This window comes from Dermochelys coriacea, chromosome 17 (genome assembly GCF_009764565.3).
Source record: "Dermochelys coriacea isolate rDerCor1 chromosome 17, rDerCor1.pri.v4, whole genome shotgun sequence".
NCBI lineage: Eukaryota > Metazoa > Chordata > Testudines > Dermochelyidae > Dermochelys > Dermochelys coriacea.
Window position 1 is genome coordinate 6,024,431 of NC_050084.1, and position 17,497 is coordinate 6,041,927.

The 17,497-nt window shown below is 42.7% G+C and overlaps 1 protein-coding gene across 1 annotated transcript in view; it reads right to left on the bottom strand.

Moving 5' to 3' along the window:
- TBX4 (T-box transcription factor 4) overlaps window positions 1-17,497 on the bottom strand; it is a 59,403-nt gene that overhangs the window by 22,362 nt on the left and 19,544 nt on the right. Inside the window, 2 exon segments of the mRNA XM_043499420.1 lie at window positions 10,142-10,289; window positions 12,665-12,779. Of these exon segments, the coding sequence (XP_043355355.1) occupies window positions 10,142-10,289; window positions 12,665-12,779 (263 nt within the window).

Sequence of the window (17,497 nt, forward strand, 5' to 3'; positions counted from 1 at the left end):
TGTCTTATGGGCACCATATGCTCAGAGAGTAGAGCCCTAATGCAAGGGCTAAATCATGAGCGTTCTGTCTATTCCACATGGCCCAGGCCCTGAATCCTTCTTGGCTGTTTCCTTGCACACTACCACTGAAGCAAGCAGAAAAGGAGGAGTCAGCTCCAAATGATATATGTGACCTGACAATTTACAGAGAGAGAGAGAAACAGAGAGTGGAGAACCTTGAGAAAAGATTCAACAGGAAAGCAAACAAATTGTTCCTTCTGGAGGGCCAAAGCCAGAGGTCCCCATTCAGTCCTTATTCCATCTAACTTCCATTGCAGTCCATGGGAATTTTGCATGAGTAAAAACTGAGTGAAGACCACAAGTCGTGGCAGCGTTTGAGGGAGGAGACAGGTCTTTAACTTTTCCAACAACTCTAACAAACAGAGCAAATGCTGCGGTCCATATGCAGGCAAAATTCCCATTAAAGTACAGTATATGACTAGAATTTGGCTTTATGTCACCAATAGGAGCACAGGTACTATGCAAATCTTGACATCTTTCACTGATCGCTTATTTAGGCAAACTTCCCACTGAAGAGCGAATGAAGGCTTCAGGCTTTGATTCTATATTAAGAAAAAAATCTGAACTTCCTTAGATTGATTTAAGCCAACAGTGTGACCACAAAAACACCTAATACATCACACATAAATTCTCATCCCAAGCTATATAATTTAAACTCAACCAGGAATCACACCAGCCATTTCTTATCAATGTAAATAAGTGTCATTTGTCATCTACTCATCCCGATCGGACCCAGACAATATAGCAGTACAAGGCCCAGTTCTTTTTCATAGGCACAAAGAAGATCATATAAAAGTTCAACTTGGCCTTATAATTCAATCTCTATGCATCCCTGGGATCAGGTCAGTTTCAATACAAAAACCGAGGTTCAAAATAAAATCCATCACACAGATATTTCTACTGGCAGAACCAACCTAATAACCACCCAAAAAACTGAATTGGGCAGCCAAAGACAGTGCTAGACAGAAATGTATTCACATCAGAAACAACAGATCATGGAAAAGCAAATCTAAGTGAAGTATAAAACTACCAGAGAACAAGGACATCAGGCGAGTCTATTGCTAAGGATGTCAGGACACATTCAGCATCGGTGTAAGTGGGTACAACAAATCTATGGAGCTCTGCTCTTTTATGCAAGCAGTAAACTTGTCCCAGAGTTTTCACAGCTTTATCACTAAGCCCAAAATAAATGCTGAATGGTGCAAAATTTCTCCAGAAAGGGGCATATGAATGTTGTTGGTAAAGCATGCACCTAAATTTCCATACTAGGTCCCAGACAGGAAGTATTTCTTGTCCCACAAATCAACATAGAACTGCAAAAATTAACTATCTAACTTTATAAGATTCAGGCTTTTATGAAATTAATAGGATGTTGAGTGCACCGGACAACAAAGACAGAAAATGCAAAAATCAATTTAAAGAAAAATGAGAGACGCCCCCAAGGTAAGAAAAAGCAACGAAAGAGTCCAATAAAAACAGGTGTGAGAAATAAGTGTGGGAGAAATGACAGACCTGATCAGAACCAAACAGCAAAGCAAGTTAAAGAAGTCCAAGAAGATGCAGATCAAGAAAACCAAAAGCAACACTGCAACTGATAACCCATCTAGAATGTCCCATAAACATCAAGCTGCAGCAGTCCTCTTCTCACAAAATAAAATGCATTTAAAACAAGACAAAGACAAGGAAATTGAAGAGCAATAAACCACCAGCAATGAAATGAACAACAGAGGTATGTACAGAGATCCTTGCAGTCAGAAGACACAGGGGAGAAAAATACAGTAAAGAAACTAAATTCCAAACAGCGTGAAGAATAAATGCACCTCCGAAACGCTGAGCTTCCAGGGGGTTAAAATACATCTCCAATTATTTAATTTCAGGGGCACTTTTTATTTAAAAAACAACAGCCGACTCTGTTGTGATGCATTTGCCCCCTTGCCGTTTTCAGATGTCAGTACATCCTGTGAAAGAGAGCCCGCCATGGTGCTGTTTGTTCAGAGCCAGTTTGAGGTTGGTGAAAAACTCTGAGAAAGCCTGAGATATTCTGTGCCTTTGCATCCAAGCTAACCTCAGTGCGTCTCTGTGGCAAAGCCTGTTTAATGTGGCAGTTTCCCCAGAATGGTCTGGTTTCAGTAGAAGTCTTATTATTATCACAACCACTTCTTAAAGGGCTCATCACCCTAGTTCCTGTGTGCTGAGAAGCACAGGCAGAAAACACTCCACAATAAACCAGGATAATCACCCGAGTTCACACTGGCTTTTCCTGTTATGAGTATTCCACTGAGATCAAGGGAAATGAACCCTTGATAGGTCAAAAACCACCATGAAAAAAAATAGTTTAAAAGAGTAGGATGTCCCTTTAAGAATGTGAATATCCTTACTGTATGGAAGCGATTCTGCCCACTCCACCCCCCATGTATCAAAAGGCTAATTGCACAAATTAAAATAATAAAATAATAATAATAATAATAATAGGCACATTGTGGTTGAATGAATACTCTGTGTCTTGTATGTAAACTGATCCTCACCCTGAGAAAAATGCTTAGCACTCCTCTGCAAAGTGCTATCCAAACGTTAACACTTAGTCCTGCCAACACCCTGGAGGAGTACTATGGCATTACCATCCACCCATTTTACATATGGGTAAACTGAAGCTTGAAGTCAGGTGACTTTCCCAAAGTCTTAGAGGAAGCCGGAGCTAGGATTAGAACTCAGGAGATCCAGGCTCCCAGTTCGGTTATTTGTTATTGCCTCTCTCCATAGATTAACAGCTTCAACAGAAGCCACTATCAGAGGGTAGATCCAAGCCGCACCTCAGCAGGTAGAAATGGGCCTGCCTGCAGTAGAACAGGAGCAGTTCTACTGCCTAGATGTGGGGATGATTTGCAGAGCCTATACGTGGGTTGCACAGGTGGTGAGAGCACTGCAGACTAGTTCTGCTGACATAACTGTGCAGGGCAGTTATGAGACATCATCACCCTGCCATAAAAGAATATGGATGGAAATGGTGGCTTGATAGCCTAGGGGAAGGATTTGTTTCCCCCTAGGGCCTCATCCAAAGCCTATTAAAGTAAATGAAGAGACTTGCATGGATTTCAGCGGCCTTTGGACTCGGGACCAGACTCAGTTTCACAGCCCGTCTTCTGGGGTTGGGCTTTGGCTCATTGTGAGCTGGTATGATTATGTATGTGGTAGCAGCTAGGATCCCCAGTCACGGACCAGGACCCCTACTAGGCTAGGTGCTGTATAAACACAGACTAGACAGGCAGTCCCGGGCCCAAAGAGCTCACAATCTAAATATCTTTGTGGACTGTGATGTGGGGAAACACCCAAGTAGAATGAAAGTCAGTACCCTGCAAATTTCAATTCTGGTTGGCGTGAATCCTCGGCTTAGAAATAAACTGGTCTCTCAGGGAAAAAATAATTCACTGTGGGCCTGATCCAAAACCCAGTGAAATCAATGAGAATGAGAACCTGTAGGAGAATTCCTTTTAACAGTCTGTAAGCACTCTCTCACCCAGACCTGGACACAGAGAACTATATACATACTTTAAACCTTTAAAAGACAATGGAATTCCATTCATAAGGATCTAAACTAATAGAAATATTTGTCAGGTCTCCTTTAATGCTCTGTACTAACTTTCTGCAAGAAATATGAATATGTAATCCTTTTTAATAAAGACATTTTTGTAGAATTACCAGGAGACTACAGAAAATAGTCACTAAACGAATTAACAGATCCACTAAAGCTTGTGGTTAGTGTTCTGAAGGAGTAATTCTCATTTTTCATCTGGAACCAGTAGCTGGATGGGTATTGTAGCCTGAATAAATCAGTAATATTAGTGGATACATAACTGTTGTGTCAGCGTTCTGACTCTCAAGTTTAGAAAATATTTTCCACTTTCAAAGAAAGTGTACGTTGCTACCAATCATTTACATGGCATTAGGAAGGAAAGCCCCAAATCTGTCAAAATAATGAGCTTGTTATATCACACACCAGCCTCAGGACACACATAAATCAGAGGTTCTGTTGGGCTGATTATCTGTGCATGTAAAATTTTGAAATACATAAATTAAAAGGTCTCACTCTACGAGGAGGGCTCTTACCTTTAAGCATAAGTGGCTTAAAATGATTTCTTTAGGATCTGATCAACTCTGTAGGGGAATATCACAGGCACTTGCTCACTTCTCATAGACTCACAGACTTTAAGGTCAGAAGGGACCATCATGATCATCTAGTCTGACCTCCTGCACGTTGCAGGAACCTGACCCCCCCCACGCCTATAATAGACTCCTAATCTCTGGCTGAGCTACTGAAGTCCTCTGAATCCATATTCAACAAGAGTATTTTTCAGTTGAAAAGCCTGATGTAAAACACAGGCCTTTCCTGATTAAAAATTGCTCCGAGAGAAAAAATATAGTATTAAGGGCTTCCCTGCACTGGGGACTTCTGTACCAATGCAGACACCTAGTGTAGACATGTTGCACTGATGTACAAGGTCACTTTCACTGGTGCAGTTTATCCTGTGCAACTCACTTTTTATACTTGTGCAGTGTGCATCAATACAAGAGGCTTTACATTGGTGTAGCTGCACCAGCACAAAAGTCCCCGATACAGACAAGATCCACAACTTGGGAATTGACTGAAGTCTACACTGAAGCACAGAGCAGGGAAGCAGTTCACGCAAGGTCACTCAAGAAATCCGTGGCAGAGCTTGCTACAGAACCCAACTCTCCAGACTCCTAGCCCTATGCCTCAGCCACAAGATCTTCCTACCTACACTGGTTCTTGACTAAATAAAATAAAAGAATGAATCTTCCTAATTGTTTGCTCTAAACTGGCAAGGCTGAACTCGCACATCCTCAGTCACTGAAATGAAGAACTGCAGAGCAGCACACTTATCTGCAAACTGGTTCCCATCCAAAATAAACATTTGCAAATGTCCAAGTGCACACTCCTTCCTCACTCATCTGCAAACTCCTGAACAAGTGTCTCGGCAGTGCCTTCTGACAAGCACCTCAACCCGAGACCTCCCCTGGTTGTTGAATAAATATTTCAGTGTCCAAAGAGGCAAAACACAGGTAGGAGGCTAAAGAGGATAGTTAAAACATATTTAATTAACTCTCTCTCTCTCCCCCCCCTTCCCCACAGATATCTCAGGGCTCATCCACATGAGAGAGGCACACTGACTGAACTAAAGGTGCAATTTTAAATTGCTTTGAACTGGTGCAAACTCCTGTGCAGATACCTATTTCCGCTCAAACCAGGCTTATTTTTGGTTTAGATTAGGAGTCAGTTTAAACTAAACTGAAATAAATCACTCAAAATTAAATAAGTCTCCCCACACAGGGGTTTTCAGCAGTTTAAGTTATATCAGCACAATCTTCTCATGCAGACAAGCCCTTAGACTGTGAATTCTTTCAGAAGGGCACTGCCCGTTGTTATGCCTGGACAGTATACTGCGGCCGCTGTTCATAATCCAAAGAATTGACAACAGCAGATAATTTACCAGTGAAAAATTTAGGGACTTGATTATGAGTCTTCACCCAAGTGACAGCAGTGAATGTTTTAGGTGATAAGTTGTTCAATCTGTTAATAGCTCATGGTCAGAATCTTAGCATTTTCAGAGCATACTCTAAGGGCCTGATCCCACAAACCCTGACTACCACAAGCAATCCTCAGTCATACCTCACTGAGTTCAGTGAACGAGCTCAATTCTGCAAAGCCTCCAAGTCTTTTTATTACAATTAATCAGTTTACCTAATTAGGCCTCAGGCCTGCACACTCTTCGCTTTATGAACTCAGTGGGACTACTCCTGGAGAAAGGTAAACATACACATAAGTTATTTGCAAGATCAAGGCCTTAATCAGTTACTGGAGTGCAGAGAACCAGGGCCTGGGTTTACTTCCTAAGGAATTCATTGAGGGGACTGTAAAGGATTTACCTACTCATTCATTTATTTATAAAGATAGCAGATGTGTGGCTGCCATGGCGTAGCCATGCTCAAAGTAAATGATCAGATATGCACTGCATGCTGAACTCCTAACGATGGAAGTCTCCAATGGAGGCTGCAGAGGGGAGCAGGGAGCCCAACAATTTTGGAAGGCATCTCATGAAGTGAGCTGTAGCTCACGAAAGCTTATGCTCAAACAAATCTGTTAGTCTTTAAGGTGCCACAAGTCCTCCTTTTCTTTCAACAATTTTTTGTGCTTCACAAGTGTCTGTGGTGAGCACTCCTAGAATGGGCTTGTAGGGTTGCCAATTTTGGTTGGACATAATCCTGGAGGTTTCATCACATGACATAATCTTTCATGAAAGGTTCATCTTTAATTCCTGGAAACTCCAGGACCATCCTGGAGGGTTGGCAACAGAGTGCTTGTGAGAGCCATACAGGGTGTATGTGATCTAAGCCTGGGGCGGGGGACAACAACCACCCCCAAAACTTAGCTGTGACATGCACAGACAGGGGAGTTGTAAGGACATTTTTTCCAAATGATGCGTTTGCCAAAAAAGGTGAATGCAGAAATGGAGTAGTTAAAAGCAGAGCTATTTTGCAGTAACTTCCTGCCACCCCCTCAGACAGCAGTCGTCGTCTGCAAGGAGTCTAGAAGAGTTCTGCATGTCAAAGCATGTTATAAAGGGATTACTTATACACATAAAAAAGCTGCAGTTTAGGGCAGGGTACAATAGCCTTGTAACAGAGATTCTGCAGCAAACCGTGCAGGGCCTTTAGGATTGCTCACTTAACAGTTCACTCTCCATGTGCGGAGATTTGGTGGGATGGTAAGAAACCCTATGTTTACACATGGTTGGCACTAGCCGTTTCCCTTGAACTAATAGTGCCAGAGCGGGCTGCTGTTGGGTCACTCTCTGTGCACCAAAAAGGAAAGTAACTGCAGCATGAGGAAAGAGGCCTACAGTGGTTTTGAGGTTTTCAGAAAATCAAAAGGAAATGGCAGGCTAGCCTTATAGAGCAGGAAAAGAAGGCAAACAAGTAGTGTGGGTTTTATGACCTGTTTTTAGGAAGCATGAAGAGAGAGTTTGAAAATTCTTTGAGAGCAAAGTCCTAGAAATTAAAAGTGATTATTAATTTATACATAGCAGTAGTATCCCTTGACCCCAGTCAAAACTGGCACCTATGTTGTGCTAGGGACTGTACAAACACACACAAAGTCACGGCCTCTGCCCTGAAGAGCTTATGCTCTAAAGGTTGGTCTATAATGGTACCAATTAATCTGGGATACAGTAGGGTGTGAATTCAAAGTGGATTAACCTGAGTACGTTAATTTGGAATACAGCACTTTTATTCTGGAATAGGAGCGCACACACATGGAGTTAATCAGGAATCACTATTTCAGAATAACTCCTGGTGTAGACAAGCCCTGTGAAGTGTCAGTGACGGTGTAACAAATGCAATGAAATATCCTGCATTGCTAAGAAAGTCTGACTAGCCCAGTACATGGTCCTGCCTTCCTTCATATGCATATCAAAAAAAAAATTAAAAATTTCTAAAGCACCTAAATCCTATTTTCAAAAGTGATTTAAGTGCCTAAATCCACTGAGATTTAGAGGCTTTTGAAAATGGGACCTAGGCACCTTTGAAAATGTTACTTCCGGAATTTTTCTTGAGCATACACTGTACTAAAATCGTAGATAAAAGGGCAGTCTTAGAGGATAGATTACATGAGGAGAGAGGGCCAAATCCTGAGCTGGTGTTGATCGTGATTGTAGTCAGTGGCACGACGACGACATACGCTAGCTGAGGATCTGACCCAGAGAATCTAAACAGAGTCCCCTTCCTGTTATGAATGTGTCCTCAGAGTGACAAACAAAATAAATGGGTGAAAAAAAAATCACCAACTCAGTCTGTTAAATACAGTGTTAAAATTGCACAGATAAAAATGACAAAAAAAAAAGGTCAGGAAAAGCAGATGCTGAACGTTCCAACAGTAACACTAGATATCCTGTTTTTTTTATGACCACATTGAACGTCCTGTAAGTTTGACAGTATGCATTTTACAACATAAACAGTAATACATTAAAATACACAGTTAACCAGGGGGCGGGATAAAAAATGTGATGTGCGCAAAGCTGTCAAGTTACTGCTGCCACTGAGACCCTAACTTTGGCATTTTCCAAAGATGAAATGTTTAGCCATGCAATCTGTAGCATAGTTGCTTGCATTTAATTTCCATAGTGTTTTTTCCCTAAAAAAAAAAAAAAAGTGTGTGTGGGGGGGTGGGGGAGGGGAAGAAAGCCTGCGCTTAATAATGTAAGCATTTAAATGGTCCTGATTAGTCTTTGAAGTTCACACACATTTCATTGGGGTCAATAGGTTGGAGGAGGAGGTCAAGTTCCCAACTTTGCTTGACTGTTTTCTGTAAAGCTGGGTTATCAAGGCATCACATTATGATGGCTGGGATCTTTGCGGCATTGAAATTTAGAAATGGGAAGATAATTCCGAATTTGCATAAAGTCATAAAAGGCATCAAAAATTCTGGACAGACCCTAAAATTACCGGATCTGCACTATTTTGGGGACTTACAGCATTCTGCTTTCCCTATGTTAATGCAAAGTGGATATGCTTATTCAGGGTTTTGTTTTGTTTTAGAATTTTATTGTGTTTCTATTTGACTTATACAATCTCCCTATGCAGAGTGTCCCATCAGTAACCCTTATTTCTGCTCAAGCCAGTCAGGGAAATGTGCAAAATTTGATTGCACGAAGAGCTTCGTTAGGTTCTGTTGAAATCTTGCATGCCATAGATCTGATCCAAATGCACTGAAGTCATTGGAAAGGCTGCTGTTGACTTCAACGGGCTTTGGGAAAGACCCCCAGATCAGTAAGTTTAAAAGTAATTTCCCTCTCCAAGTGAGTTGTAACTTTTGTATATTTCAGGACAACTGTATTAATAAGAGCACTTGATTTTGGGGTGAGGGCTGGCTGTTTGGTTTTTTTCTCACCATAGGATGCTCTGAAATGCAAAGCATTAGCATTAGTCTCTGCACCCATTGAAGTTAATGGCAAAACTCTTATTGACTTAAATGGGAACAGAGTTATGCCTTGGGGCCAGGATTTAACCCTTTGGAGCAGATCCGTGTATGATGTAGTTTGGACAATTAACATTGTGCATAGCTCATGATTGTGGAGCTATGACTATTTACCCCAGCTGAAGATCTGCCATTTAGCATATGGCTACATGCTCAGTTTGAGCAGGACAGGTCCACTTCCCCTACACTTTGCAATCCTATCAGCATCCCCCACACTGCCCCTCCCAACACCACCAGTATTTCAAGGAGCAGCAGGTAAAAATCATATGTTGTTATGCAAAGCAAATGCTCTGACCTGCATTGCTAAGTGCCTGAGACCACTAAAATTAAAAGAATTCTACAAATCCTAAAAATCTAACCTTACTTTTTTGAGTCAATGTTGTTTATTTGTACGTGTCCTTCAACTTGCAAAGTGAAAACTAGACTAGTCAGTATGTTGTATTTACGTGGGTGCACACATGGCTGGCAGTCTGGAAAGGCCCGTGTTCTAAGCTATTAAATGTACTGTGGTCGATAACGGTGTACTTCCCAGTCCGACATCTGCAATACACAGGAATTAAGAGTTTCCAAATAAAATACTCCATCTTTTATAGGAGTGCCGAAGCCAGCTTGGAAAATGATGATCTTATGTAACCTGTTTCTGAGTGCTCTGCATACCGTATGCATCAAAGGCTTTGACTGAAACATCTGAAACCACTGACTTGAAAATTCCGTAGCGGAGAGTAGAAGCCCTATAGCGCTACGCAGATGAATAACTGAACAAGTCACGCACGGCACTTCAAGAGGCCAGTGCAAGGGCATTAAAGCCATTAGCAGGGAGTGCTTGATCTGGTATCATTAAAAGATCCTCATTCTCAATTACCTAATAGAATAAAAGAAATGCTACTAATAATTATAAAAAAAATTAATGAATTAGAGGCCATTCCTAAGTGGAGCCCCAGAGCCAAGCCTGCTTGAAATCTGAAGAAGTTCAGACTCTCATGCAAACTGGGGCTTGTGCCCACCTCTGGCAAGAACATTTCCAGAACTTACGTGTCCGAACGGATCGAGGTGATTGTTAGTGAGCTTTAGCTTCTGAAACGACACCAGCTGCCGCATCCAGTGAGCTCCCGTGGCGGGCGAGTCCGGATGAACATATAATCGCCCGGGCATTGCGGGCTCCGCTTTCCCGGCCACCATCCTGTGAACAAGGCACTCATGGGTTACATCTTCCTGGCCAATTAGTACTTCAGAGCAATTCATTACCTAACTGAACATGGTAACCATCTTACAAATACTGAGCTACCGTCTGTATTCTAAGATGGATTTGGCCCAGACTGGGTGGCCAGCTGGAGAAACGCAAGAAATTTAGGATGCTGTTGCTGCTTCATGGATCTGGGAAGGATGAAGCAAAAAGAGGGGCAAGGAACACAGACCTCTTTTCTCATTTTTGTAGCTCTCATTGCCTAGGCAGGGTTTTACCCGGACACATAGTATTGTAGGAGTGATACTACACGGCAGCTGTATGAGAACTGGCTATGGGCAAGTCCTGTCTTTGTCACTCAGAGGTCTCCAAATGGCTCCACTGTGCAGAGAGGCAGGATCCAGCATTATTCTGGGGGGAAGGCATTTGGGGAAAGAGTGTAGGGGGCAAGTCCAAGGCTGGATCCAGGTAGCAGGGCTGCAACAAGTGCAGAGGCTACTGTAGCTCCTAAGGCTGGAATGCCAGCTTGGTAGAAGCTCTTGGAAAGTGACTCCTTCCCCTCCAGCCCCTGTAGAAGCCCAGTTCTCAGGCTGCAGCTGGGACGCGGATTTGTCCTCCCATTCCCCCTGCCAGCCACCTTTGTTCAAACATCAAGAGCTCCATTAGTTTGCATGGATTTAATGCTCTAATACAGCATGTGACAGCAACTCCCCTTACCGTGTATTGTTCTTATGCTAAACACCAGCAAGAGGAGTATTACCAAAAACAGCAGAGTCTTTCCAACAGCAATAACAAATGGAAAGGGAAAACAGTTCTAGTGATGGCCAAAGTTAAATTAAGAGAGTTAATCATCTAGGACTTAATGGCCAAAGCAGAGAATTTGCCCTGGGTTACGCAAGGTTCCCAGTGAATACGGCTCCCATCCTACAAGGACTCCAGAAACAATCATTAGCTCAAAGACAATTAAAAAAAACTAGAACAATGCCCTAAAATGTGCATGTAGATTACATTTGTATGGGATATCACTATGAAGAGGTCAATTCTGTTCCCTTCAAAGTCAATGGGAGTTTTGCCATTGACTTAGAAGCAATGTCGACACTTAGTGGAACAGAAGAAGCTCCACACAGAGAAAGCAGGAGGGTTCTGGGAAGGGCACGGCATATTTTCAGCAAGGAGAGATTTTCAGGTGACAAGATGAACGAGATTCCCATGGGCAAGAAAGTCAATATTAAACCTGCCTTTCATGCTGAGTAATCTTGTTCTCATTGAGACAGGGCAAGAGGAGAGAGAAAGGGGAAAAATTTGGAGAAATAGCAATAAAGCAAAAAAAAAAAAAAAAAAGAAAAAGGGAGGAGGGGGGAATAAAAATGGCTCTGGAATGGGCTACACTGGATGACCAATTCCGATTGTCCTCCCTCTTTCTGAGACCACAAAGAAGTCCCATATTTTAACTATCCAACCTCTAGGGGCTGTGACTTCCAGTCTGGGGTAGGCCTCAATTCCAACGGGACCCTACCACCACAAGAACTGCGAGATCCCTACTGCTCCTGGGTTTCAAAAATGGCAACAGGAAAGGAGAGCAGGCACTTCAAGAACTCTCTGGTGGTGGTGGGTTTGTTATCAATTTATTTATTTTAAAACATATATGATATTTCCAACAGACAATGATGTCTCGAAAGTGACAAGAAGTATTTTTGCTCAAAAGACATAAATCCAAGATGGCCACCATCAACCACAGCATCAACCTATTGGGACTAGTAAGTGAGGCCAAGAAAAGTCGCACCAGTTTGGATAAATGAGGGAGATTCATCTGGTCTGCCCACAGATCTTCACCTGGTGGCTTTGTGGCTCTTTCCCACAGAACAAATATAATTAGAGAAGAAATGGTCAACACTCAACCCACTGCAAATCTAAGGCCTCATAGATACATCATTTTTTAAGGCCAGAAGGGACCACTACATCGTCTAGTCTAAACTGTGTATGACAGACTGTAGACTTTCATGCTGTTACCCCTGGATTGGCCCCATTGTGTCTAACTAAAGCATATCCTCTAGAAAAGCATCCAGGCTTAATATGAAAATGGTATATTAAGTGATGGAGACTCCACCATTTCCCTTAGTAGTTTGTTCGCTGGTTAATTACCCTCGCTATTAAAAAACTTGTAATTCTTTGAATTTGTCTGGCTTTAAGTTGCAGCCATTGATTCTTGTTCTGCCTTTCCTGGCTAGGTTAAATAGCACTTTGGTATCTGGTATTTTGTCCCCATGAAGGTCCTTATCGACCATCTCCTCAGTGCTTATTGCAAACAGTTGACACAGATATGAATACTTTCTTTTGGTAACCCAAGGAAAAAAACCAAAATAGTCTCTTACCATTTGTTGTCACAAAATTTGTACCGATGATCATCAGCTGGGACAATGTCGATCAACAGGATGTACTTGGTCTTGGGGTTCATCCCAGTTACCTTAATTTTGTAGCTAGGAAACACTCCTTATGAAAAGCAAAGGGTTATACATTAGTGCGTAACTTAACACATAGTACAAAATAACGGAACAGCAGAGAGGAGCCCCAAAAGGAGGTTCCACTGAAAGTCTAAAGTGAAATTCACCCCAAAGACTATGTACCACTTAAGTGTCACTTAAGGCATTTGAATGACATTCATCCCTGTGGAGTGGGAACACAAGGTCTGTGCACCATTTAAGTTCCCCTTCCTCATAACAGAGCAAAAGGGGGACTTACATGGGGTGCAGGCCTTGCATTGATCATTTTCAGAATTTAATCCCTAATGCATGTTCAGGGCAGTGAGTAGGCCCTTATTAATCGGTGCATTGGGCCTTGTACAGGGCCTTTGCCTGAAGGTGATTTTACCCTAAAAAACTGGGGTATTCGCTGATTTGATTTGAAAAGCTACTCAGGATCATCTGGGAATGACTCTGGTTGGCCTAGTGCCTTCCAGAAGGAACACAAAGCATGAGTGCTGATGACTATGGGTCTGAAAGAGGTAAAGGAACCATCTTACACTGCACACTACACTCCCCCAGTGAAGGGATCTCTGCCTCCCACAGTCAGGTTAACAAGATAAAGGAGACAAGTTATCTCGGGAAAACTCCTATACATGCAGTTCTGAACTTTGATCAGAAATTATGAACATCCAATCATTAGACAGCAAGAATATGTTTGTGCAGCACCTACCACAATGGGGTCATGTTCCATGACAGGGCTCCTAGGTGTGATGGTAATAAATAATAAATACTACTACTATGGTGAAAAACCTTACATGAGATGGCGGGGGGGAGGGGAAGAGTGTTACTAATCGATATTGACCCAATATAGAGCCCTGCCTCAGAGACCCCAGGTTTCCTTTCTCCAACGGAGGGTTGCAGATTAAGAGTCAAAGTCTTTGCTGATGTAAACAGATGCAGCTCCATTGACTTTACTATGCATTAATTGAATATGGCAAATACTGTTCAAGAATGGAGTGTCTGACTCAAATTCTCTGCTAGGGTCAGTTGGCGCAGCACCGTTGTAGCCAGTGGAATTGTGCCAATTTACACAAGCAGAAAAATCTCACCCTAAGACGTTACATTACTGAGCAGTATTTACAGTGTGAAAATAACAACAGCTAGATGTGACGGAAATTAATTCATACAGTCACAGTGTAAGCAACCCTTGCTGGTGTGGGTAGCTTTGATCCATGCGAGTACTTCCATTGGTTTCCAAGGGACTAAACACCAAGTAAGCAGTACGGGTTTGCAGGACCATGCATTTTCAATCTTATGAGTAGCTTTTCTGTTGGCTCCATATTACCAAGCCTCTCCCCAGCCAATAAAAACAAGTTACTTGCGCAAACTGGCTCATCATGGTCTTTAAGCAAGAAGACGGAACAATCCAATCCATCAACATGCCAGGACGGCTCATTTGTACTAGGAAAAAAACGGGCAGAGTGGATGAAAACATCTATATCCTGAGGCAGCGTTGTCACAACCAGCGTTAGCAACAACGGGCCAAATCCTGACATCATTACTCTGTCAAAATGCCTAGCAACTTAAATGAGAGTTTAGTCTGGATTAATAGCTTGGCCTGGCAGAAAGAGCCCTCCGACACACTCGGAAAGACCAGGATTTAAACTCTTTTCTCCCCTTTTCTCTTTTTAATGAGCACATTTCTTCCCACCACTAAAAGGGATCGCTGTATTTGTGGCCAAGGAAAGTGGCGAGTGCTAGGGACCGCTGAACAATCTGGGCCTGTCAGATGAGCGGTAGTTGCTGTCTATGCCACCATTTTGTAACTGCTCTGGGAGAAGGCAACAAAATGGGCCCTGTTAGGATTCATTTGAATTGACTCTTAACACCCTGCATAAATTCCAGATATTTATGATGTATTTAGCTGGGACTAAACAGGGGTGGTTTACCAATGTCCATATTTGATTTTCATTCATAAACTCTGCACTCCTCTTAACTTTGTCCTTACACAGGTAAGCACCTGTATAAATACAGTAGGACGTTTCAGGTTGTGAACACACAGCCCAATTCACACCATAAAAAAATTACACAAGGAATCCAAGCCGAATGCCAAGTTTTTTAAATTAGGTCTTAAAATTTCACTTAAAAATGAAATGAAAGAAAAAAATGGACTTTAAGAAGAAATTAGAAAATAGAATTTTGGACAGTTATTGAGATGTACCAGTAAAGCATTCTGTAGAAGTTGGGGTTGTTGGGGTTTGTTTTTTTTTTAAAATAACCTGTAGCTTCTGAAGTTTCTTCCCCAATCATTTCACATACTGTACTACATCCAAGCTGCTAAAGTAGCCAGACTGATCTACTGTAAATGTTAAGTGCTTTTTTAATGGCATTTAAAATTAAGCTTCAGCATATGGAGTTCATATAGCATAGACATGCCGGAGTTTATAATGTTCTTTAGTATAGCCCTCTAAAATAAATACAAAGCAGCAAAGTACTACTATAATATACACAGCTGAAATTCCTGAAGGATAACAAATGGGAACACACATCTGATTGAAGGTGTTGCTTAACTTGCAAACCATTCAGTATCTAGCAGTGGTAGCATTACACTTGGCAAGTCAACAGATTGAGCCACAGTGGCATCTGCCAACTCTCAGCGTTTGTTTCCAGGGAAAGCGTTGAGACTTAGTTCTTAATTCTGGCCCTGCATGGACATTTCATCTTCATTATTAGCTGCTGCATTTTGGCATTAAAAAAATATGCAACTAACATGCTGTCCAGGGATGTGTCACTTTAATTTTCTTAATGAAAACTCTCTCAACCCCTTGGCAAAGTCCAGCTGGTAAACGTCTCTGTGCAATAGGATACAAACATGGGTCGTGTGTTTCTGGTGAGGACACGACAAATTGGGGAGCTGGGCCCAAAACTGCAATTGTCTTTTGATTCCGGAGTTAAAGAGATAGCGTGTCCATGCTGTGTAGTGTTGCCCAGGCTCTTGCCTGGATGGTCAATTTGAGTGAAAACGAAGGGGAAGCACATCTAGAGGGCTGTGTGCAAAGCACACTCTCACAGTGAGGCTATGTAGTCCACTAGCAAGTCCTGGTAAGCATCCAAAAGTCTGCATGCATAGCCTGCCCTCGGGAGATTTCTGCCCGGCGAGATTTGGCTGAGGGCTTGATCCTGCAAACACTTACGGCTGAACACTGAGATTATTACTGAGAGTAGCTCCATTGACCTGTAGCAAGTCTGGCGTTCTCAAGAGATTCTTTTCTGGAACTCTTCCATTTTGCCTGGGCGAGGAATCCCTCGCTGTATGTTACTTTCAGTTCCTGTCCCATCTGAAACCAGGAGCTGCTCAACAGGTGCATGTAGTAAATAAACACACACACACACACACACACACACACACACTTTTCCCAACTGCTGAAAAGGCTCAGGCTGGGTTTGGTTTGAGATCTGGATGAAGATACCGATGGATTATTATTTTACCCATACTGGACCCCTCAATCATACTGTATTTCGCACTCAGGAAGCGCTTCAGAGTTTGAAAAACATTTACAAACAGGAGCCCAATGGGGCAATGCATATACAGGATCCTTGTCTTCATTGGGAACTCTTCCTAGCTCAGACTGCAGATGAGATGCTGTAATTAATCCTCAGGAACACCTTTGTGGAAGAAGGAAGTTCTATTCCTGCTTATTATGTAGTTATTAAGTAGTTACTTATTAAGTAGTTCTATTCCTGCTTATTATGCATATTACTGAAGAGCTCAGGGGGCCATGAACGCATTGTACTCTGTGCTGAGCAAACACAGAACAAAAGGTCGGTTTCTGACCCACACAGTGTTTAGATGGGGGACCTGAGAGAGACAGGTTAAATGCTATGTGAATTTACAGAACTGTATACACTGGCTATTTATAAATTCGCCTGAGACCACAGAATAAATCAGCATCAGACTTGGGATTAGTAGTCCCTGTCCTCACAGTCTCGTGCACAGACCGACCCAATCACGCCTGTCTGCCCTAAACACAGATGATTTTTGCTCCATACGACAGTCTGTAGCTGGGGAGCGGTGGGGGGAATCCCCAAAGGAAGGCAGACGGGCAGAAAGGCCAAGCAGCTGCACTTCGCAAAGACCTGTGCCAGAGCCTCAGCCCCAGTGCATCGAAGGAAGTGCCGTTCAAACGTCTCTTCGCGCCTTCATGTCCTTTTTAAAAGCTATTAACCGAACGGCTTCCAGCCATTGCCGATGGGCTGCCTGTTCAATACAAGGCTAATTACTTGGGTTTGTTTTTTCAGCTAGTGCTTCCTCGAACAGGCGCCCTGTTAAAAGGGAGATCCCAGGGCACTGCATGAGCAGGGCCAGGGCATTTGTCAATATCATTGCTCCAGAAACAGAAGCAACTGCAGTGCTACCTCCCAAGCCCATCCCAAACGTTAGGCAGCTTGCACCGTGTCACACGTGCCCCCCCCCACTGCGATTTCCAGAGCCCAAGACCCTTCTTCATTGGCGTAGGAAGAGAGCACATGCCGGTTTGCTGCTGTTACAAAGCAACTCCTTGAAAAGCTGGCATAGAGAGAACAGTCACATCAGAAGCTTTCCAGCTGCCCCTGGCTTTCACCATGCTCCTGGGCCTCAAAAAGCCCCAACTTTCCACTGCTCTTGTCTCCAAATATGAGAGAGAGATACAGAAAAGTTAGGAGTGAGATGAGTAAGGAAGGGAAGCAGACACCAAATACTGT